The sequence below is a fragment of the Nicotiana attenuata genome, chromosome 10, assembly GCF_001879085.1.
Source record: "Nicotiana attenuata strain UT chromosome 10, NIATTr2, whole genome shotgun sequence".
NCBI lineage: Eukaryota > Viridiplantae > Streptophyta > Magnoliopsida > Solanales > Solanaceae > Nicotiana > Nicotiana attenuata.
The window spans coordinates 49,977,326-50,002,777 of NC_031998.1; the positions used below are offsets into that span (position 1 = coordinate 49,977,326).

Here is a 25,452-nt window from a genome sequence, read left to right on the forward strand (position 1 = left end):
ATTAGAACTAATGAAGAAATGAATTGACTGAACAGTTATATCATTCAACAGAGGAAAAAAAGCATCCTGCTACGCAGGTGTCCATTATCCATATCATTCAGATGGCTTAGGGAGTAAATGATGAGAACCTAATGTTTAAACATGCTCGAAAATGCCTTCAAATACAACATTCAATGTTCTATGTGTGCACAAAAATTGATCCTCTTGCAACCCTAACTTCATCGAGTTTTTGTCAATTTGTATTTACAGTCCTGCAAACTAAATACTATAACAAGTTATTTGTTCTCCCAACGTCACCAGTAAAGAAATGTGCAAGGGAACACAACTGTAACAAAATGACATTTCTAAGCAGATCCAGTAATAAGCCTTAAGCATGGAAGAATAGAACATCAGTAAGTGATGATGGAATAAAAAGAGCCCCTGATTTCAGAGAGCTAAAACCAACCTGTCGCAACCCTTCCTTTGCAACAGCTACAATTTCTGAATTTCTGCTTGTCAGAGACTTGAAGAACATTGAAATAATTTTTGAACGCAATTCAGATTGATTTTGGGTTTTAAAGTCGGCCCACGCCATAGCAGTGCAGAGTAATTCAATGCAGGCTGTGCGCAGTTTGTTTAACGAGGTTGCTACCTTAGGATTCATAAATTTCATAACCCATACTGTTTCATCAGCCTCAGCTATTTGCAATGCTTCTTGCAGGAAATTGATCAGCTCCTGAGTCAACTTTAGAAGTGGAGGTCTCAAGGCCAAGCAAAAGTTCAAAGCTGTAACAGTCCCCACCTGAAGATACAAGATGATTAGTTCAGCAAGCAAGAAAATGATTATAACAACTCTACCAACAAAACATCACCTGTTGATCAACAGTCTTTGACCGTAATGGACGTAGTATAAGAGGCTGAAGCAAAGGTTGGTATAAGGGTTCAAGCAACTCAGAAACCTCACTACCAGTCCTGCTTGCCAAAAGTGCTAAACAAGACTGCACAATCTTCCTCACATTAATAGACACATTAGGATTAAACAACTCTGATGCGAAGTATTCAACAACTCCTTGGAAGCTTTGCCTCCGCGCTTCACTATTTGCTTCATCAACATTATTCACCACACGAAGAACTTGTGTAAGCACCTGGCTGGTCTCGTCTTGCTCTTTAGTGGCATAAACAGGAAGTCTCTTGAGGACATAAACAAGTCCCCGCACGATACGGACTTGGAAAGCACACAAAGTTTCAACAGTGACTTTCCCAACCAAAGCACCAAGCCCCATGACTCCCCCCATTTGTGCTTGCCATGTACATCCAAAGCAACAATGCAGAAGACGGGGCAGAAGCTGCTCAAAAACAGGGACACGAACACTAGGAGGTGGAGAATATACAGGACTCATTGATGGGCTAGAGACAATCATAGGTGTGGCAGGACCTCCTCTTGACATCAACACATCTGAATGTTTCGAGCGAGCAAGGAATAGAAGGGTCTCAGCAAACACATTTAGTGCATTTAAAGCTGCCTTGGCATGCAGTCTATTTTCATCCGCCAGGACATCCACCAAAGCATCCAAAAATATAAGAGGGTCCAACTCTTTCAGGTTGGAAGAAGTACTATATCTTGACTTTGCACTAATGCTGGTGCTAGATGAAAGCACAGAGGCACCAACTGGAGTAACTGAAAGAGAAACATGGGCGGCAGAGCTTTCTATATGAAATACAATGGCAAAATGTCGACAGATGCTGATGACATATTCATCCTTGGAATCATGCAGATCGGCTTCAGCACTTGCCGCAATAATGGTCATAAGAAGAATTTTAAAAACAGATCTTTCAGCAAGGAGTTGAGTCTTTGTCTTGACACCCAGGTCAGCCTAGAAGCAAGGCAGTTTCAATATCATTAATTTGAATTCAAATGGAAATAAGATAAGAGGTTACCCTGAAATCTTCCTTACTCTCAGGCAACAGGCAACTACGTGATCAAATAAATTTCTGATATTGCTGTAGCCAGCAACACAGGATAAACGCATTACCAGCAATAAAGTAATCAACAGGTTTTTTGGAATAAACAACCACTAAGTTATATCACGAACCTTTATATCAGATGTCTCTGATCTTCTCCAAGATGGATCAACTGAGGAAACTAACAAGGTCGATAGCATCCTAGAAGTCAATCCATCATCAGTAGCACTACCAGGAAGATTAAGCTGAGAGGACAAGCATACACGAAGAAATTTCAGAGCTTGTTTTCTGTAGAAAGCATCCACAATGACACTTCTTTGCATGACAGCAGCCACCGCAAGATTTATACAACGATCTAAAGGCACCAAAAATGGGGTGGACGGTTCAAATGTAAGGATCACACGAAGCCCATGCTCAGGATTTTCCTTGCATTCAAGAGCAAGAGGTTCTTTGAGAAAACGCCTATTACGCCCACCTAACTTTCCAAGGAGCTGCAGAGACTTCCCACCCCAAGGATAAGGTGCAGGCCTCAAATGAGACCATAATGCCAAAATCACCTCGGACATGACATTTGCCATGCTTGGTTCCAAAAAATCAGGATTAAGACTATCAATCCAAAACTCAAGTGTTCTTAAACCAAGATTCACTAGGTCATCACTACCTTTAAGACACATAACAAGAGGCTTCATCAGGCGAGGAAGGTGAGGTAACAGTGAACTTAATCGTGCAGGAAGGGTCAAGCAAAGCTCCAGCAGAAGCTCCCGCATATCTTCACCATTAGGCCCCTCAAGCAAAGCCAACAGCATATTCAAACAGGGTTGCAGCATAGGAATCAAGTCACGCAATAGAAGTTCAAATTTTCCTCCTGCAAGGGCACGGAACATTGTACGAAGGAGTTGCAAATAACCAATGGGTTTTTCAACCTCGGATGCATTTTTCATGCAAGTTTCCATAATAACATGCACATGAGGTTGCAGTATGCGCTCACAATCTGAAGGAGCCTTTGCGACAGCACCAAACAAAAACCGAAAAAGATGCAAAACCAGCTTTGCTGCAGGTGAATCTGGATGCTTAAGGACATCAAGTTTGCTGCTTACAAGGAAGTTAACCAGGACATCTGCAAATGGTCTGAAAACTTTTGGTGCTTGTAATAGGGTTGAAAATATGTGGACTAACTGTGTGTTAGAAATCATGCACTCAAACAATTCAGGCATGCATAAGGAGAACATGTCCATCAAATCTCGTGGTTCCATAATAGCCAAAATCTGGGAAAAAAGGTGGATCATGTCTCTCTCTTCGTCCTTCTCCTTGAATAATGCCAAGCAATGAACACCACTTTTAAGCACACCAGAAGCTTTCCAAACCTACCAACAGTGAAACATAAAGTGAGTTGCAGAGTTCCTCAGCCACAAGCATTCCCTAGGCAAAGATTAAAGTGATGCAGTTGAGCCACTAGGCAAGATCAAATGCTGCATTAGCATAATACCTCGTCTTCTCTCATTCCTTTAAAAGGCTGAGGTACTGATGAAGTAGTTGATGCTGAGGCAAGAACTTGAGGGGTTCCCTGGGTGGATGCCGAAACCTAAAACCAGTTGGACCACATAAGAAAAGTAAAATTATGAAGGTGAAACACCAGGCATAGTTAATGTTCTATACCTGTGATCGTGGCAAATGCGCATGGGTGATGCTCCATATTATGGTTTTCATTCCTGAAAGACGTAAAGGTAACTAGTCACAATGAAAAAGAGCAGACCAACTCAAATTAAAATAGAGCAAGATGGTTCATCTAACAGCCATGATGAACAGGGTAATGTTAGTGAATTATTACCCATAACCAAGGTTTTAATCAGATGCTTGCAATCACCGACTTCCTTAGAGTGCTCCACAGGGACTTGCAAATTGAGTACTGCCTGGAAGAATATAATTCATGATCAAGAGAGAAGACAAAATAGAATTACGAAATTCAATCACAAAACCATACTACTAAAGTAAACTTTTTTGGCACTTCATTTTGACCTCTAGTCCACGAGCATTCTTTCAAGCAAAAAGAGTAGCAAAGACGGACAAGCAAGATAATAAGCCAGTAACAGTATCACACTAGCTCGAAACCTTTATACTGGCAGACTCTCATTCATCAAGAGATTCATGATCTAATATGCATTAATAAAACATTTCCCACAACACTTAGGAAGAAGGTGTAATTATGAGTACAAAATTCATGCACATAAAGCATTCTTGGCAGTAAGAAGCTTATTGTTACAAATCAAAGGTGAAAAGAGATTTTCTTTTATTCTATTTATCGCTCCCAACAACCTCACATATAAAAGAAATAACATATCTTACTTATCAGAAAAAAGGAATAACAAATCAAAGTATAATGTGATTATAACTATTGCTTTAAACAATTTATTCAACATGTGCCATTGAGAATGCAAATCCACAATACATATGGAAAAAAAAAAAAAAAAAGACATTAGACCTAGAAGAGTTCATAAACGCCTCAATTTTGGAGCCACTAATTCTTCATATCATATTAAGAAAAGGGGGCTCAAACAGAGTTATCCAACTCGGGAAAGCACTGAATTAGGACAGCAAAGAAATTCACCAAAATTACCTGCACCGGAAGTTCTAATTTTGACCTCAATGTAGATCGACCTTTCACATCCTCCCCCTCTTCTAGAAGCTACAGTCCAAATATAAAGAGAAATATTAGTCTGGACATGGCTGATTGATTAAAATTGGGAATATCCAACAAGTAAGCTCATTTGATGTCATTGTATTCAGGAAGTCACTGTGAACGTCAATGAGCAAATACACATGTATTAACGAAATTGAACATCAACAAAAAAGTAGTTATAGCTATCATTTTTTTTGTTTCCCCTTTTTGGGGGGGATAGCTTAGAGCTATTCTTAATATTGAAATTAAGTTACAGTTATAAGTAGTTTCCGCTTGCCGGCGTGCACGCATGCCTTGCTAAAGTCTCATCCTTTTTCTTTACAGAGTTTATCATCCTTATATGGCAGAAATGCAATAAGGTTGCATACAATAGATGAGAGTTAGACCTTCCTGGGAACCGTGCACAAAAGAAGCATAGCACACCAGGATACCATTTTTAAGTTTATCATATCTCCGGTGCAACACTCTAAATTGGGCACCTGCTCTGGCATCACCACCTCCATCGAGTCTAATCTAGTCACATATTGACCATTTTTCTACGACTTCTTTTTTTTAATGGTATTAGGTCTTGGGTATTGAGTCCTTCCCCTAAATATTGAATTTCCATTTACTCTTCCAGAGTCTTCAGACCATCTGAATATTGAATTTCTACTCACTGCTCAAGAAAAGCCATCTTCTCTTCTCTTTTTCTGTAGTTTTTGAATTTGGGCTTTCAGTCCCTCCACTAGCACCAAATATCCGGTCACCCTTCAAGAGAAATCTCTTTCTCCTTTCTTCCTTTATGATTTTAGAGATCCAATATTGAGTCACCTCCTCTAAATGTTACATTTTTATCAATGTTCCAAAGATTCTTCTCCTCCTCATAGATTCACTGATGCATTGTTACTGGGTAGATTTCGTCAAAATCAGGACAAGGAAATAAAAGCTGATCCAGCTTACTCAATTATTTTAGCTTTGATATACAAACTCATGTTAATTCACCATCTTGAGTTTGAGGAACGTGTTAAAACTTCAAACTAAGAATATGGTTTAAGTATTTAGATTCACAAAATCTCTATATACATAAGGCTACATTAAAGAATATTTCATAAATATTCCCAAGGTTACACAGGATATTTTGTATTTGTAGAAAATTTACCTACCTAGTTAGAAGTAAAGAATATCTATTTACACTTTTTACATAACCTTACACTCCTACATAATGAGCTATTCTAGTACATTGTTGTTCAAAAAATTCAAAACCTGTTCTTTTCTATTTTATTTTATATTTCTATTTTTCATACCTGATATCTTTAAGTTTCTAATGAGTTGTTTGGGAAGGGGAGTGGAATCATAATACACGGATTAAAAATTGGATTACAATCTGGTCAGGTTGAACAATCGATATAGATGGGAATTGGGAAAAGAGAAAGGGAGAGCCAAATTGGAAATTGTATTACTATTTGTGAGTTTGATATTCTCCAATTTCCCCACACAATATGGCCATGTAGCTATACAAGCTACTATAAAACAACCGACCGCAACAGAGTTCAGTGCAACTTTGAATACAGAAAACAAACGAGGGATAAGTTATATGGTGTTTAATACAGGCTTCCTGTTCCGCATCCGAACACCTAAACTTGATAAGTTAATAGAGTTACAGATTGATTACCTGTGGAATTGTACGCTTAAACGTGTTGAATTTGCCAACAAAAGCGTCCAAAATCCGACCCTAACACAAATATACTGATATGAGTTCTAGTACACAAATAACTGAAAATAAAGTGTGGTTGTCCAAGAAACCAAGAAAGTATTGAAATATGCAGTGGTAGCCCAGACCAACAAAATCCTTGCTTCATCCATGGTGTGCTGGTCGACACCTTTCTCAAAAATCGGTTCCACCTGTCATAGGAAGAAAGATATCTTTGTCAAGTTGAATACTGACCACTAGCCACCATCTTAAGGTCCAAATCATCTGGTTACACTACAGCTGCAACGACAGGGGAATAGATATATGTAATTCATGCATACCAGATTTAACATCAGACGAGCGCATGTAGTATGGATGCTGAGCGACAAAGAAGCATCGTGCATGTTGCTTGAGAAAAGATAAATTATCCGTGATAACTGCACACAATAAACCAAGACAACCCCTTTTCAGTAGTAATAGATGAAAAGAAAATGTATGCAGACAGCATAGTCAGTCCAAAGATGGGGAGAAAACATAAAACACAAAAGAAATTTGATATATAAATTATAGAGAAGGGTAAGGGTGAAGATAAAAAATATAACACTAATGTTCAGTTGCTCAACCACAACATTTCAAGCATTCCTTTTATTTATTTTATTTTATTTTATTTTATTTTATTTTATTTTTGGATTGGTAACATTTCAAGCATTAATTAATTGAAAAAAGTGACTATGAGGCATTTTGACCCCTTTTCTCTTCAGCTTCTTTTTCAAGAACAGGATTCAACTAGTCCCATTTATCCATTAACGTTTTTCCTTGGCAAGGACTTTATCCAAAGAAAACAACCATAATTGTTACAGAAATCGAAGCAAACAACCTTACATAATGTTGAGGAACTAGGGAGCAGGAGCAAAAGCATTCATCACATGCATTCGCATTATCCATTTCAATATAGGAATTTCACCAAGGAATATCTCTAAGGAGACAACAAGAATATCAGACAACCATGGAAATCAGCATGTTCTTACAGAAAAGGACAAGTATCAAAACATGCAATACCTGAGACAAAGAAAGATCCCCCCTGACATGGTGAACAATCTCCGCCAATAGGCTATAAGCCAAAGGCCTCAATGTCTCAAAGCATGCACGGCCGGTTCCAACAAGGACCCTGAAGGAGTTTAATTTAAGTTCAATGTCTAGGACAAATGTAGGATAGATGAAGATGTAACAATATTACACACAGAATTATAATGGGATAGTTAAAATGGAGAAGTGCAACGGAAATGTAAACAGAGACAAGGATGCCACCAAAGAAAAGACAAGTCTATAGATTGGTAAAATCGGCAATGTAACAAGGGAATGAATAATGGGCCTCCAAGGCTATACATACAGAAAATATGTGTTGCAAAAAAAGAAGATGTGAGGATAGATGTGCGGTCATACAACATAAAGTGCAAGTAGCACCACATAGGGGTGATTTGGTTATTTTGGTATGCCAACAACAACGTCATCCAAGGATTATAATCCTGGGATTATTATCCCACATCCAATGTGCAATAAACAACACAAAAGTTTGATACAAAATTTATACCGAATATAGCTAATACACATAACCAAACATTGGAGTGTTGTAATCCCAAATTTTATACTGGGATTAGTCCCGGTAACCAAACAACTCCATTGAGAATACAACAAGAGTATGTCATTTGAGATGATTTTCATGTCCTACATAGACCTCCAACATACAGCAAGTAGCACACAAAGAGTAAAACAAGCGGATAGCCGGATATTGCTTGAGATATGCTTGGCCATATCCTATATCGACCTCCAAATGCACCGATCCACATGTATTAAATCATGATGATTGAAGGTGTAAAAATTGGAAAGATGTAGACCTAAAATCATGTGGAAGAAAATTGTCTCAAAAACCTATGGTTTCTTGGAATCCATGTAAACTCGGGAAAAATATATAAGAAAAATGAAAGTAAAAGATCCATATGGGCGATACCAAATGAAGGAATTAAGGTTTAACCATGTCGTACGCTTACATTTGGTCTCGTGTTTACACAAAGTCTTTTTAATCTATTTAGAGATTTCTAAGTAATATATAAAATGGAAGACCTCTACTGTTACAGAACAACTTTTAAATATTGGAATGGAACAAGTCCAAATGAAGCAAAATGGATAGTGAGACTTTATAAAACCAACCCCAGCTATCTCACTGTTGAGGCTTAGTTGTGTTGTTTCCTAATCATTCTCGCGAGACTACTTCTATTTTTGGTAATCCTTCAAAGAACACCAAGTCTCTCCTTGATGACCACTACAAAAGTGTTGAAAAGAAAAACTGTTTTCGGTAATTATCCAGTGGTACTATATAGTGTACATAGAGCACTATATAGAGTACATAGATGACTACTATTTTAGCAATTATTCACGTGACATTTCAAGTGAGTCATTCCCTTTTTTATGACGGTGGTATTTGAACCAGCTTGCACGTACCTCGACTATTCCACAGGAAACCTACTACCTCCCACTAGAACACTTATTGGGTAATTCTGTCTACAAGGACAAACGGAAAGATATCACCTAGTGTTTTCGTTTTACCTCCGATGGGATCTCAACCTAAGACCTTATGGTTCTCCTCCTGCTCCCTTGGCTACTAGACCACACCATGGAGAATTTCAAGTAAGTCATTCTCTGAAACATCTACTATCCTTCTCCAATCACTCTTTCGAAAAAGGAAAAAAACGTCTGTCTCAATTTTTTCTTTATTTTCATAATGTTAAAGTTTATATATTTAATCACTTTGAAAATTTGAATTTATGGTCTCAATCCAAAAGTCATTTTTTGTTCTTTTTCTTTTGGGCATCAAGTCCCTTCTTTGAAATTGAATTTCTGATCATCATTTTGGCAACTTTTTCAGTTACACATCAACTGCCAATCCAAGTACCAGTGAATATCCTAGAGAATTGTGCCAGCATATTTCTTTGTTTAACCAAGCACAGACTTATTTCCTTACGTACTACAAGAATTGCCATTTTTGTGCAACTACAAACAACTTCCCAAGGGTAAGAATTCCAACATAACTCTTTTTCGACAATCATTCACTATTCCAAAGATACATTTTTCGATAAAGACTATTCCAAAAGATACAATCAAGATGATTGTTCCCTAGACAGGTATATCAATGTTACTTACATTCAAAATAAGCAATTCAGTTTTATTACTTATAGTTTAAGGGGACATCTTGAGAGGAAAGAGAAATATTATGCAAAATATTCTTTGTAATTATGTAAGTCAAACAAAGAAATATAAAAACTTGTATCATTTTTATAAATATAAATTGTGTATCATAATCCTACTAAATTAAATCTCAAAAATAAGATAACTTTCCTAATTTAATGGAGTTAAAAAAACTTTCTAAGGAGCCCTCCTCCAACTGTATGTTGTTAGTGAGAAACAATTCGACAATTGTTTTTCTATTCTATTCTCCTTTCACAACTTCTTTTCTCTTGCTTGTCAAAGAGCACGAAGAGACGTAGCCTAAGAAGTGGCAGCACTATTCTTTCAAAGATCTAGAAATTTGGGCGACTTTTGAAGGTAGAGAATTCTAAATTCTCCTAGACTCACACACCAATCACCATCCTATTTCAGTTAGAAATCTCCATTTTCAAGATAACCTCATATGAGTTAAAATTCCAACATAATAAAATGATTACTAAGACAAAGTGCAGGACATTGCAACCGGCAAGTTCCTCTGAGAATGGTTATAGGTCATACCTATTAACTAGGCAGCCGGCACTCAAATCTATGAAGCCTTAGAACAATTAAAAAATAATATCATTAAATAAGGTAAAAAGGGAAAAGAAGAATATGGAATAACAGGCAACTGTACATGCAACTGGACAAAAAACAAGCTAGTTATGATGCAATATCTTATTCTTTTACCATCTAGTATGAATCAGGCTATATATGATACTATTTTCACTTTATCTTCTGCCTCCAGGACGCTGATAATGTGAGTGCTGCATATCTTTCACCTCTAGCTGTTGCGACTTAGCGCATTCTTTTTGGAACAGCGACAGTTTTATTCAATATTGATGGCTATTCTACTAATACTGTTTCCAATCTACCCTTTCCAATTGTCTGCCGCAAAAGGCGCAGTACTTTAAGCACAGTTCAATAAACCTAGTTCCAAAAATTGCCCATAAGCCCACCTGCAATCCACATATCAGATTCTGCATGCAGTTCAGAAACATCCTATCCAGGAATATATTTCCGGTAATGCCAAACTGGGTCAAAAGGCGAGAAATGTGGGACAAGACAAGTGCAGGGACACCTTCTTTACATGTAATGGTGAATGGGGGACACTTCGTGAACAAATATTAATGACTTAGAACATTAAACAGTGTTATCAACCTCATATAAGAAACTTAATCTCGGCAGATTCACAAGAAAGCATGAGCTTTTTTTCCCAGCCAACTTCTGATTGAAAGTTTACCTCTCTTCCAAAAGTGTGTCAATAAGGGGGAACAACCCCCTCTTGAAATCTGTCCCAAGAACATGTTTCAGGGCCACCAGCAGTTCCTGAAAGAACAAAGTTCAGTTTGCAACTATCGCAAAAGAAAGAGAAATCAGGTTCACAAGCAGCATCTCAAGAAGTTCACCTTTCGGATAGAGACCGAGTCCGAACATGTGACAAGCAGATTCACAATGCTTTTACAAATACCCTCTTCATGCGGCTTTATATAGTCAGCGAAACTCTTCAATAAGTACGTTAAGAAAGAAACTGTCTGCAGATTTGCACAAAAGAAGTCTACTTAGTCTTCCCCCTCGAAATGGAAGAGAAAAGGTAAGTTATCTGAAATTAAGCAGATAAAGGTGAACAGAAAGAGAAAAAAATAAGCACAGACGAACTTATCTCCCAATTTATCGACAATGGAGGTAGAATAATATTAAAAAGTCAGGGACATTCATTTTTTGGTGAAATAATTAGTAAAACTATGGGACATTCACCTCAAACTTAACAGCTTGTGCTTGGACACAAATTTTATTTAATAACATGATTTTAGGCCAATTTGTGTGTACCTCGACTAATTCACCGAGTACCTACTCCTCCCACCAACATAGATACTAGATATTTCTTTTTTTTTTTTTTGATAAGGTGAAGATTTTATTAAAAACAGTATCAAGCTGATACTGTAAAAATACAAGGATACTGCTGGCTTAAAAACATTAAAATCCTAAGCGGTCTAGCATGTCCAGCATATCATGAAAATTCATAACAACATTTCCATCTTTCCAATAGTACAAATAATGTAAACAACTGTATTTCACATATTGCAGTTGCTCCTTCTTGCCTTCAAAACACCTATTATTTCTTTCTTTCCATATCGTCCAAGCTATGCTAAGAGGAATATCTCTCCAAAACTTCTTTAAGGATGCTTCTGGACATGCAGGTTCCCAACACTCTAATATATTCCTGAATTTCTTAGGACTTGCCCAAAGGATGCCAAAGTTAGCCGTGAACATGGACCACACCTGCCAAGTAAATTCACAATGCAAAAAAAGATGGTCCACGGATTCACAAGCTTTCTCACACAAGTAACACCTGCTGCACATTATCCAACCCCTTCTCATCAAATTTTCTTGAGTCAGACATGCTTCATGTGCTACTAGCCAACCAAAACATGCTACTTTTGTTGGGACTGTAGTCTTCCAAACCATCTTCCAAGGCCACTTTTGTGTTTGCACCGGCTGGGTAGCATTTTCTACCCAACTAAACTTAGACATATAGGAAAATTTCACCTAGTGTCACCTCTGATGGCATTCGAACCTTGGTACCAAGGTTGCCACACAAACTCTTCAACACCGCAGCCACTTCTTTTGGGGTGCTTACGCTTGGACATAGCATCAGAAATCACAAAAACAATCAAACCTTGTACTTAGTTTATTTTTTTGGTTGGTGGGTGGTGATATTGAGTGGGGGATGGACTTTTGTTATAGATTTCAATTTCTTATCGTGTTGGTATTTAATGCGCAAAGACCTTACAAATTCACTCAAGAAGATCAATTTTAGTAAGGTTACTCTAAACAATGTTATCTAAGGCGAAAAGCGCAAAAAAACTCTAAAGTCCATTCGGGCTTTAAGTGCAAAGCGCAAATAAAGCATGGGCTTTAATGAAGAAAGACGCAAATGGAGAAAAAAATATAAATATGTATGTATAGTCCAAGACCAAAAATTTTAAGTGTGAATAACAAATATATGGACAAAGAAATTGAAAAAGAATTACGATCAAGTGAAATATCATTGTTCAGTGTCGCCTCTTCGGGATTACACTCATTGGCAAGGAAAAGTATGCCTTAGAGCCTTGATGACAACACTGAAGAGCCCGCTAAGCGACGGGGAGCACTCAACATGTTTTGAGCCTCGCTTTAGGGCTTAAGCGCGCTTTAAGCATGCCTTTGACAACACTGACTCTAAACGATCAATTATTGATGTTTCCCCAACAATTAAATCAAAGATCTCCAATTCAGGAATAGTATATTGATCACATACAAAAATAAGGAGAAAGAAAGAAAATGGAAAGGGAAATATGTCATTTCACCAGCTAACTCTAAACTAATTGCAGCAATTAGTCTACACTGAGGGACATAAAGGGCTGGGGAGAATAACTCCAAAGGGCTTTTTGGTTCACATACTAGTCATACATACAGGTTATAATGCATGGATCATTTATGCAGTGAATAAAAATAAAAGGATTGTTCCATGCGGTGATTAATAATGAAACTATTGCTATGCAAGAATTATAGCATTTTCGTCATTAAATAGTTTATTCCTGCATTGCAACTGCGCGTATTCTCATTCCACACGTAATTCCACATAAAATAATATACAGATTCATGCATAACTTAATGCGGATACTATTTTTACGTAATGGAGATATTATTTAATACCATCAACCAAACGCTCTCATTAGTCATGCGGAGATTATTTTCCTTATGTGACTAAACAAAACTACATTAATTGTGTGGCAATTGTTTTTTCTTATGTGAGGATTTTATTATTTTACACGAGACTTTGTGCTGGGATAAATTGTACTAATACAATCAATCAGACAACCCACAAACCATTGAGCTAATAACAAAATAGTTTTAAAAGAAAGGGAAAAAGGAAATTATTGACTTAACAACAACAACATACCCAATATAATCCCACGTAGTGGAGTTTAGGGAGGGTAGTGTGTACGCAGACCTTACCCATATCTTGTGGAGATAGAGAGGTTGTTAGACCCTCGGCTTAGGAAAGCATAAGCACCACATTAATGAAAAGAAAAACAAGAAGGGACAACACCGAGAAGCCATGTAAATTTAGCCAAATACTTGCTACACTCATTATTATTTTTTATAAAGTAAGAAGCTTCATTAACGGCATCAAGACGATGCAGTAGGTACAAAAGAGGGTTGTAGCTCCATTACATAAGAGAATACACTTGAACAAGCAGCCACTCATGCAATAGCACAAATTGACTTGGTAACAATATTCAGAAACATATTTCAGGTCTCGTAGTTCCAAAGATACATGTTCAGAAATAAATTTAAAATTATCAACTTAGTTACTAAAAATGTTATTTCTTCTTCCTTTTTCTTTTCCTTTTTCTTTCTGGCTTGCTTCCAAACACCTCACTAGACCTACTTCCAATTTTGCTTTTCTTTTCTATAGGTAACCTACTTCAAATTTTCTTTTCTTTTCTTTCTTTTTTTGGATAAGAACCTTCATTGACCTACTTTCCATTTTTAACCATCAATATTAATGGTACTTTCACTACATAGGGAAAGACATGTCTCAATAATCGAACGTAGATAACACCACTCTTTTTGGGTTCTCTCGTCTTGATTCGCCTTCACGAACCACCCTTGGATATTTCAAATATTGTTTGTGCCAATGATAAAGGGAGAGTAAAGTAGCTATTATGTGATGGTTAAATCTTTCACATGTTACTCCCAAAATTAACTTTATAGCCACACACTAACAATAACAAAGGAGGTTTATCATTCTATTGAAAGGGTAAGCATTGATTTACACTTTCCTGCTCCCTATCCTCACTATTTTTTATTTGTGTTTATTATCAATTTATATTTCTTCAACATTATGTTGTAAGGGGAGGTGTCATGGTATATGTTATTCGAAGATAACATAGTACTGATTGACGAGACGCGAGGCAGTGTTAACGACAAGTTGGAAGGTTTTGAAACGGACCCTAGAGTCTAAAGGGTTCAAGTTGAGCGGGACTAAGACAGAATACTTGGAGTGCAAGTTCACTGATGCAACAGAAGGAGCGGACATGGACGTGAGGTTTGATTCATAAGTCATCCCCAAGAGAGGAAGTTACAAGTAAGACACCTGGGAGATCGACGAGGATGTCACACATCATATAGGGGTGGAGTGGATGAAATGGAGGTTAGCGTCTGGCGTCTTGTGTGAAAAGAATATGCCTCCAAAACTTAAAGGTAAATTCCACAGAGTGGTGGTTAGACCAACAATGTCTTGTGGGCCAAAGTGCTGGCCAGTCAAGAACTCCCATATCCAAAAGATGAAAGTAGCAGAAATAAGGATGTTGAGATGGATGTGCGAGTATACTAGGTTGGATAAGATTAGAAATGAAGATATCCGGGTTAAAATAGGTGTGGCTCCCATCGAGGACAAGATGCGGGAAGTGAGGTTTAGATGGTTTGGGCATGTGAAGAGGAGAAGCTTAAATGCCCCAGTAAGAAGGTGTGAGCGATTGGCTTTGGTGGGTATGAGAAGAGGTAGACAGCAGCCAAAGAAGCATTGGGTAGAGGGATCAGGCAGAACATGGCGCGACTTCAGCTTACCGAGAACATAGCCTTTGATAGGAGGGTGTAGTGGCCAAGAATTAGGGTAGAAGGTTAGTAGGTAATCGAGTGTTTTTTTGTTCCGTACCTGGGGTTTCAGGGTTAGCATGATAGTGTCTTATTCTTAGATTGCTAGTATTAAATGTTGTTTTCCTACTGTTAGTTAGTTAGTTGTTATGTAAATAAGCATAGTCCTGCATGGAATAGGAGTAATGTAGGTATTGTGTATTTTATAAATAGGGGTACTTGTATTATAGTTAGGGTACATTAATAATATAATTTTCCCGTGTCATATTTCTCATGGTATCTCGTGGCCTTGTATGTCGCTTGCGCTGGTCACTTTATGGTCTAAAGCAGTCTCCTCGAGCATGGTTTGGTAAGTTCAGCACAGTTATCCAGGAGTTTAGCATGACTCGGAGTGAAGCTGATCACTCCGTGTTTTATCGGCATTCTGCTTCAAGTCTCTGTGTTTACCCGGTGGTCTATGTTGATGATATTGTTATTACCGGCAATGATCGGGATGATATTACTAAATTGAAACAACATCACTTTCAAAACTTTCAGACTAAGGATCTGGGCAGATTAAAGTATTTTCTGGGTATTAAGGTCGCTCAGTCTGGCTCGGGTATTGTGATCTCACAACGGAAGTATGCCTTAGACATTCTTGAGGAGACAGGAATAACAGGATCCAAGACAGGGGGAGCCGCTTAGCGATCCTGCAAGATATAGGCGGCTGGTTGGTAAATTAAATTATCTCACAATGACCAGACCTAACATTTCCTTTCATGTGAGTGTTATAAGTCAGTTTATGGATTCTTCCTGTGATTAGGGGTGTTCAAAAACAAACCGAAACCAAAAACCGAACCGAAACCGAAGCTTAATGGCTTATTGGTATCGGGTTAACGGTTTAACAGACGGGGAACGGATTGAAATTTTTTTATTAACGGCTTAACGGTTTGATGGCGGATTATTCAATTTTCTTAATGGATAATCTGTTAACCCGTTAAGAATATATATATATATATATATATATATATATATATATATATAATACACAGTGATTCTTTTGCCAAATTCAGTCTCTTTGATGGTCCTAGATTAAAGTCTAGAGCTATGAAGTAACCATCACAAATCATTGGTGACATTCAAAATCCCCATACTTCGGTATGACTGCCGGTGTATTTGCTTATTTCTTATTAAGTCTAACTGGATTTTGTGTTAAAATACACAACAATGAAAATGTATATTAGTACTAACTTCTGAAGATAGCATTATGAGGCTACTATGACTTGTCTTTCATGTATTGCGTTTTCTAGGATTAAATTAGAATCCATCTGTGTCTCTAAGACTCTAACGGTGATGTATAGGCGTTAACAGTGGGCATATGTTAGGCGTTTACAGTTGGCGTTAATGTAGTCTACTTTGGGATGTAATGCACGCAATATAGATTAATGCACGCATTATAAATTGAATTAGGCCGATAAACCGCCCGATAACTGCCGGATAAGAGCTAAACTGATACCAATCCGCCTGATATCTTATCGGGTGGCTAGAGGATTAATACATTTAAAAGCCGATAACCGATAAGCCAAACCGTTAAGAGTAAATAACCACCCAATCCGCCCGATAAGCAGCCCTACCTGTGATAGTCATTGGGATGCAGTTGTCCGCATTCTTCGGTATATAAAATCGGCTCCATGTAAAACGTTATTGTTTGAGGATCGAGGCCATGAGTAGATCGTTGGATACTCAGATGCTGATTGGGCAAGATCACCTTCTGATAGACGTTCTATGTTTGGATATTGTGTTTTAGTAGGAGGCAATCTAGTGTCTTGGAATAGCAAGAAACAAAATGTAGTTGCTTGGTCTAGTTCAGAAGCAGAATATCGAGCAATGGTTATGGCAATATGTGAGCTAGTTTGGATCAAACAATTGCTCAAAGAGTTGAAATTTGGTGAAATCAGCCGGATGGAACTTGTGTGCGACAATCAAGCTGCCCTTCATATTACATCAAACCCGGTGTTCCATTAGAGAACTAAACACATTGAGATTGACTGTCACTTCGTCAGAGAAAAGATACTCTCATGAGCTAGTCGAATGATCAACTTGCAGATATTTTCACCAAGTCCATCACTGATCCTCGTATTACTTATATATGTAACAAGCTCGGTACATATGATTTATATGACCGGCTTGAGTGGAAATGTTAGTTAGTTAGTTGTTATGTAAATAAGCATAGTCCTACATGGAATAGGAGTAGTGTAGGTATTGTGTATTGTTATAAATAGAGGCACTTGTATTATAGTTACGGTACATTAACAATATAATTTTCCCCTGCCATATTTCTCACACCTACTAACTTGTTTTTCGCTTCGGTTTCCCAGTATCTTGCTGGTGTTACGACTTGTTGCTATTGCTTCCTTTCGCATATTTTTCTAGTTCTTAGATTGTTGTTATTATCTTTCTAGCATTTGTAGTTGATAATGCTTGTTTCTATTGTCGTTTTTCATCTTCTTAAGCCGAGGATCTATTGATAACAGCCTCTCTACCTCCTAAGCGTAAGGGTAAGGTCTGCGTACACACTACCCTCCCCAGACCCCACTTGTGAGATTCCACTAAGAGCCCGTTTAGATTGGCTTTAAAAAAAGTGACTTTTCAGCAGAAATAGCTTTTAAGCCAAAAAGCTATAAGTTGGGGTTGTCCAGCTTATTGCTTTTGGCTTGTTTTAAGCAATTTTTAACTTATTTTAAGCACTTTTCTGACTTCCCCAAACACTTAAAAAAAGCTAAAAAGAGCGTAAAAGCTGATTTGAACAGCTTAAAAGCCAATACAAACACCCTCTAAGTTTTTTTGTTGTTGTTGTAACAGAATTTGAAGTTATTTGCACAACACGGAGTTCCAATAAGTCCAATGAAACAAGTTAGGCGAACTTTCCTTTCTTCATGTGTCCTATAGTCAAATGAGGTAAATCTGATTTAATGCATAGGGAATATGCTTGAACGGACAGCTAAGAAAGAACAAACACAAATTAGGAAGAAAATGTTGAATTCGCAAAAATGCAGGAGGCCGACCACCCCTGATCATCAACCTATCCAGATCAAGAGAGTAAAATAAGGTTAAGTAAGTTTAAAGCAGAAAAGAAAAAAAGACAAAAGAAAAATAAGACTTTACCAACCAAAGGATGAAAAGTGAGGACTATTAATTTATTTATTTTTCAAGAATTAGGACGAGGACTATTAAAATAAGCTTATGCTTTCTCTTTACTCCTATATTGTTCCCCTGGAAAAGAAAAGATAGCTATATATGATAACATAGTACGTTTCTGACCACTAATCCTACAATGATGGCCATCTTAGGAGACAATCGTACCATGTAGTGCTTCAACAGTTGATGGCCTAATAGTTGATGAGCTAACACTCTCCGGATATTACAGTAATGAAAGAGTAAAATGATCCATGCATTCTAGTCCTTCTCGGGGACAGCTAACAGGCAGAAGAAGCCCGCTAGACATTGCTTAGCAGAATGTACTAGGTGCTCCATAAATGAGCATAAAGGCAATGTCAAATAAAATAAAGAAAAAGGAACAAGAATAAAAATAGAATTAAGTTCTTTTCTCCATTGACAACAATTCAGAGAACTGTCACGAGATGTTGTCAATCACTTAATTATCAGAATCGTCCTAGAAAGGAGGTGACTTGCACCAATTTACTCAACAACTAAAGAGTATTCTCAAGAGAATGAAAACCTTACCTTAACTTGTGCACCCTTGAGCTCAATAAAGTGAGTCTTCAGATGAGGAGGCACCTTCTCAGGACCTGGCACTGATATGGCTGAAACCATCAAGGGCAACAAATGGGGAATGTTCGTCTGGACCAGCCGGCTATATAACTGAAACAGAAACATCACTACCAACGGACTCTCAGTAACTATCTTAAATGATCTCGTACTGGGATTAAGCTGACCAGCACCAAAATACCCCCCACTAGAAGTACTCATTTGATCCACCTCCATTGGCTTCACGTCTGACTCACCCAAAGACGACACAGACGAAGTGGGGGCAGGCGGTGGAGGAACTGCCATCGCCCCACTCTCAAAGAAATAACTCACAGTAGCCCTAAAGTTCTGGTAGATTTTACAAACAAAGTCCAAAAAGGGTTGAACTTCATTTTCTAAAGTAGGCCTGAAGTTCCTAAGCAAATCAAAGATAATACGGATGCAAATTAAGCCATTCTCTTCGTTGTCCGTTGTAAGAACGTGCATTGCCACCTTCAATAGATCCTGTACAAACGGTCTTAGGACTTCACTATGAGGAAGCCTATTCAGTATCTCAACCACAATGTTCCTCAGCTTATGTTCAGGATTGTCCGCGAACTGTGGCTTTGTAATTTGATATAAGACACCGGAAAATGCACGAAAATAACATTTAAGAAAATTTAAATACTCCCCTGTGTGTGTTATCTCCAAACTGTCCCGTACCTCCATTGCCATCTGTAGTCTTGTTTGAATTGCTGTTAAAGAACAATAAAACAAGGGATAAATATACACATAAAATTAACAAAAACAAAGACAAGAAAAAATATAGTGAAGTGTAAAGGTAGTGAAGTACGGAGGTCGGGTTCGAGAAGGTGCCGAGAATGCTGCTCGAAATTCTGGATGGGACTCATGTTGTATAAGCCCTAAAAGCCGAAGCTTTGTAGTAAACAGACTTGAGAACTAGGGTTTAAGAACGAGAAAGTAAGAAGCTTTTGTAGAATAGTGTGATTTTAAGAATTAGCAGTTCGATACTTGCAATTTGAATGAATTAGGAGTGAAATTGTTGGGTTTTGTGGAAGAACAGTGGTGAATTTCGAAAGAAAATGTAGACTAGGGTTTTGGAGAAAAGATGGGAGGGGTTTAATTGATGTTGCATCAGATGGGGAAGTAGAATTTGCTGTTTCCCTCTCTCCCGAGACGGAAGGTGTTGCTCCTCCCTTTCGCGGTGGACGGGCTATTTAAGGAGCGAGACCTTTTTTTTCTTTTCCTCCCCAGTGTTTGTCATAATTGCAGATCATCCCCTAATGTCTTCCAGAGTTATAAATGTCTCCTTTCTAAACGTGGGGTACGAAACTAACTGATCCAATTAATTTAGTTTCATACTTTCAAGGCCTAATAATGGAGTAAAGAATCCACTAAAAAGGATTTTCCAGTCTTAAGGCTCAAACTCGATATCTTTACAAAGATTATGTATCATCACACCACATGGATGGTGATACTTGAATTGACTTTGGATGACCTATCGTTTGTTTGACATCATATTAATATATTTCAGAATAAGTTTTCCATTTGATAATTAAGAAAAACAATATAAACGATATACATTATTTTAATTTTTAATTTTTTTTTTGTAAGTATTTTTTCTCACTTGACCGTCCGTGATCAATGCATTGGATACAATTATATTTTGTTTATGTGTTAACTTTCTTCTTGTCCTTTAACATTGTTTGAGCCAAAAATGTAAATCTTGGTTCATATAATTAATTCTAATTAAACAAGGGTTAATCTTAGTTAAGAATAATTTCCTCAAATCTTGATATTAAAGAGGTAGTTGAAAGGTATTTATGAAGAATATAATAATTCCTTGCAATAGATGTCTTATAACTCACAAGAACAATAACAATATGTAATATATTCAATAAATGTCAATCTGGTGGCAATCACGTAATTAAGAGGGGAGCGACGCGGTTCCTTTGTCGACGTTTTTCCTCCTCATGCGGGGAACTCCTCTACCACCGCCGCCGAGGACAAAGGCTTCCCAACGGTGGAGGAGATAATTCCTCGAAATCCCGATGTTAGGTCTGACTTCTCGAAGTTGCCCGAATCCGACCCTGGAACCTTTAAATCATTGATAAAAGAGGACGATTTGACAAAGCTCAGGGCTAAATACGGCATTCCTAACTACGTCAAGTTAATCGCCGCTGGGTGGGACGAGGTGAAGTTTCATCGCCCTGGGTACTGCGCTTTCTATGACTACCACTTTCACGTTGGCTATACTTTTCCTATCCTTCCGCTGGCGGAGGAGTTCTGCCGCTACTACGGAGTTTGCCTGGCTCAGCTCGCGCCATATGTTTACAAACTCCTGAGAATGCTTACCGAGTCGCGGAGCTGGCTGGGGTGGAGCTCACGCTTCACCATGTGGCGCACCTGTTCTCCCCCGGCTTTTACAGGAGGACGATGTTGAATCTTCGCCATCGACGAGGCAAATGTTTGGTGGTGAAGATGGAGGATAAGGTTAATCGCCAGTTCTGGCTCAACTACTTATTTGTGAAAACCGAGGATGTGATGGCTGATGTCGACATTTTTCCTGAGGCTTGGAATCATACTCGTAAGTTCATGACTTTTTTATTTGTGACCATCTGATTTCCTATTGTGTTTGTCCGTGACTTTAACCTTTCGCCCGTTTTTGTGCAATTACACCTCACCTCTTCCTCCAGTCGACGGTATTTCTAACTGGGTGGGTCGGCTTCTTCCTCTCATTACGGGGATACGCAAGTGGCCGGGCTTTGTCAAAAGGTTTGGCCCTCATCTTCCCCCGACTGGTAAGTTATCTTTATTGCCAGCTTTCTTGGTCAGTTTTCTATTTGGGTTCTCTTCAGCTGACTTTTGCTCTTTTCTGCATTTCATTAACTTCAGCCATGAGGTCTTCGACGAGATTGAAAGCCCCCGCCCTTGCGTTCAGAAAGAGGAAGAACGCCAAGGACTTTGATTCCGCTCCTTCTTCGATAGTGCCATCTTCGACTCTAGTTCTGGTTCCTCATTCAATTATTGTTGTCGCTGCTCGTGCCTCAGCTCCTTCTGTTGGTACATCTCGGTCTGCTCCTCCTTCGACCGCCTCATTATACCGTCTCATAGATGAAGATGAGGAGGAGTCGGCAACCGGTGAAAAAGACTTAATGCCCCGCAAAATAAGGCATGTGGATACTGATGACGGGGTTGCCCGTGCCGTCGACGTGGAGGGAGGTGATTTTTTGCTGCGCGAGACGGCGACTATCATCATTGAAGACGAGGGTGAACCGGCATCAGAGAATTTGTGGTTGGTGGAGGACGATGTTGACGCACCTTCCCCCGTGATGATGGATGCAGAAGGACCAGCCACCGGGGTCTCAGACACTTTGCATCAAGATGGGTCGTCGATAACCGACTGACAGTGCTTCTTTGCTGACCGTTGAAAGGGTCAAAGGCGTTACCGAGGAAGGCTATGAGACCGACTCGGATATTGATGCTGGCGATCTCCGAATGACCGCAGAAGGTTTCACCCAACTTGAGGTAAGGTTGGAGGAGTCCAGGAGGACCATCGTGATCCCTATGGATCGCGACCTGTTAAAGAATATGGAGGACGTAGTCCCCAGCCTCGGCCCACTTTGTTCCGAGACGGACGGTAAGACCCTAAAAGATTTAGACGATGATACCCTGTCTAGGAGTATTGTAGGCCTCCCCTTAGAGTGAGTTTCTAGCGTTCTATTTCTTTTTAAAATATCCTTGATTTTGTTTCTAACTTATTTCCTTTTATTTTTCTGGTCGCATACAATGATACTGGAGATTGAGAGTGCTTGAAGGGAGGAGAAGCGTAGCGCAATCTTTATGAGATTGCAATACAAATACTTTGAGTATCGACGCAAGCACTGGGAACTTTGTCGGCGACTTGATAAGGGGTGACATGCAGGCCCTTCGAGACGAGTTAAAGGAGAAAGATGATGATTTGGTCAAGTCCATCGAGAAGTGCAGCGTTCTTGAGGGGACGTTACGAAGTAAGGAGACGGAGCTTGAAATCAGCAAGGGCGTGGAGGCCCGGTGTAGCGATCTTCAAGCGCAAGTTATTGAGTTGCATGGGCAATTGGAAGATTGTCGTCTCCAGTTGCAGGCCTTATGGGTAAAGTTGCTGAGAAACAAAGCGAGCTCGAGAAGGCGGAATCTCTCCGTGTGGACGCTCAGATGAGATTGGAGGTACTTGAGCTAGCGAACAACACCCTTCGGGCTGAGCGGGAGAATGATCGATCCGCGGTGAAAACTATAAAGGAGCGACTAGAGGGGAGGGTCGGAGAGCTGGATAAAGATAACGCCTCCCTTCGTGGTCAAGTATTCGCATTGGAGGCTGAGAAGGCTCAATTGCTTGTACAACCCTCTTCTTCCCATACTTCGGAATTTCCCATCATTTCTCGGGCATCGTATGAGGAGTGGATTCACGCCGATGCCCAATTGGATGTATATCGAGATTTCTACAAGGGGGGATCCATTTCTGAGGCTGCTCTCGAGGATGTCCGTGTTAAATCCCGTGAAGCTCGAGTCACTTGCGGTATGATCTCGCTACTCCTGAGGGCGATGAAGATGGAGATGATGAAGCCGTCGACCGTCTAGAACAGGATACTTGGTATGATACCGCTTATCCCGACAACGTTGGCGGTGTAAGCAAGGGTGATCAAGGTGGCGAGGACGTCGATAGTTAGGACGGTGGAGGCGTGGAAGGCCCTGATGGCGGTGACCGGTAGTTTTGTCTTTTCTTCTCTCTTTTTTTTGTTAAATTTTGATGTGTAGTTGGTGGCGTCTTCACGAACCTTTGTAAAGAATGTTTCAAGTATGGAATGCCAACTTTACTTTTGCATCTGCCTCTCTTCCTGTGGTTTGTTTTTGTGTTTGTGTGTTTTTTAATTCTGTCGTTTGGTCGTGATCACTTGATGGCGAGTTGCAGCCAAAAGGTTGATAGGCGTTTATTCGAGCGAGGTTGAATATGGTATTTTGTCAAGACTGTAGCCTAAGGCCGGCACATGCTAGTTTGAACTAGGTCGGCTATAACCTGAATTTAGTTATGACCGAGGGCTAATAGGTGTTAGTTCGAACGAGGTCGATCGTGACCTGAATTTGATTTCGTGTGAGGGCCGGTAAGTGTTAGTTCGAACAAGGTTAAACGTAACCGATTTTGGCCGAGGGCCGATAGGTGTTCGTTCACACAAGGTCGAACGTAAACTGGATTCGGTTTCTGCCGAGGGTCGGTAGCTGTTAGTTCGAACAAGGTCGAACATAACTGATAACTAGGGATTCTAGTTCATTTTACACTCCTTTCTACTTGAGTTTTCAGTAAAAATGTATATAAAATAGTCCCAAAGGCTTACATGTCGTACTTGTTTGCAGGGTTTGGTCAAAAAGGTGACAACTAGTCAAAACCATATCAAAAAAGAGTGAAACATGCACAAGTACCAAGGACAAGTCCAAGCACAGTTGAAACAGATCCACTGCGGCCGCACCCCATTTTGTGTGGTCCGCAGTGATGAGATTCAGAGAGGTGCAGTTTTTGATAACTCAAGCACTACGGTCGCAAAGCATTTTATGCGGACCGCAATAGCCTCACCGCGGCCGCAACCCATTTTGTGCGGACCGCGGAGATGAGATTCAGAGAGTTGTGGAAAACAGGCGTTGAATCCAGCGCGGACCGCAAGCCACTTTGTGCGGACCGCATTGAAGCCACCACGGCCGCGGTGCATTTTATGCGGTCCGCAGTGGCCAACTTCAGAGACTGCAGAGCCAAGCCAAAAAGCCTCAGTACGGTCCGCGATGCATTTTGTGCGGACCACACTACCTCGTCGGGGGTATTTTTGTCCAGAAAATTCAGCCTAGTATAAATACTTTCTTTTCACATTTTTAGGCCATCTTTTGTAATCTGACTTTGGGCTAAGCACGTGAACGACTCTTTTAGTCCTTTTTGAGTAATTTTGGGCTATATTATGCTGAATCTTCATTATCTTAGTTTGTAGTTAATTATTATGGTTATTTCTTCATCTAATTTCTTGTTTTCTTCCCTTATTATGAGTAGCTAGAACCATTAGCTAGGGTTGTGGCTCAACCCTAGTGTGGATTTTTGATGGGTCTTGAGTTTTAAGGCTTGAATGTTTATGGGTGTTTGATATTTGGACCAATTTATGTTTTCCATGTTGAATTAGTTGTTGCAAACACTAATTTGTGCCTTTATGACTTGGGCTCTTCTTGAGAAAGAGAGCTTGAGTCTAGGGAAATTGGTCCAACAAGGAATTGGGGCGTATTCAAGATATTGATAGCCCCATTTAAAGGGTTAAACCTAGAGATAGTAATACTCGACTTGAACCTCAATTGCTTGCTCAATTGTAATACCCAATTGGTCTTGAGAAAGTCAATTCGGGCAAAATCACTCAAACTACCGAGAGGTATAGAGTGAGACGTTTCGTGCATTGGTTATATCGTAATCCCCATCATAACAATCTTGCCTTAGACTTGAGAATCCGTC

At 39.3% G+C, this 25,452-nt stretch overlaps 1 protein-coding gene across 2 annotated transcripts in view; it reads right to left on the reverse strand.

Annotated features, from left to right (window-relative positions):
- LOC109233503 (transformation/transcription domain-associated protein-like) overlaps window positions 1–20,123 on the reverse strand; it is a 33,362-nt gene extending 13,239 nt beyond the window's left edge. For both annotated transcript variants that reach the window (XM_019399391.1, XM_019399389.1), the window contains exons 1-15: window positions 19,771–20,123; window positions 18,915–19,672; window positions 10,955–11,080; window positions 10,789–10,874; window positions 7,347–7,455; window positions 6,629–6,724; window positions 6,437–6,499; window positions 6,270–6,329; window positions 4,556–4,624; window positions 3,770–3,851; window positions 3,598–3,650; window positions 3,428–3,523; window positions 2,073–3,305; window positions 852–1,853; window positions 446–781 (exon numbers count right to left, since the gene is read on the reverse strand). In XM_019399391.1, the coding sequence (XP_019254936.1) occupies window positions 446–781; window positions 852–1,853; window positions 2,073–3,305; window positions 3,428–3,523; window positions 3,598–3,650; window positions 3,770–3,851; window positions 4,556–4,624; window positions 6,270–6,329; window positions 6,437–6,499; window positions 6,629–6,724; window positions 7,347–7,455; window positions 10,789–10,874; window positions 10,955–11,080; window positions 18,915–19,672; window positions 19,771–19,828 (4,227 nt within the window). In that variant the 5' untranslated portion in view covers window positions 19,829–20,123. The remainder of the gene's footprint in view (window positions 1–445; window positions 782–851; window positions 1,854–2,072; window positions 3,306–3,427; window positions 3,524–3,597; window positions 3,651–3,769; window positions 3,852–4,555; window positions 4,625–6,269; window positions 6,330–6,436; window positions 6,500–6,628; window positions 6,725–7,346; window positions 7,456–10,788; window positions 10,875–10,954; window positions 11,081–18,914; window positions 19,673–19,770) is intronic.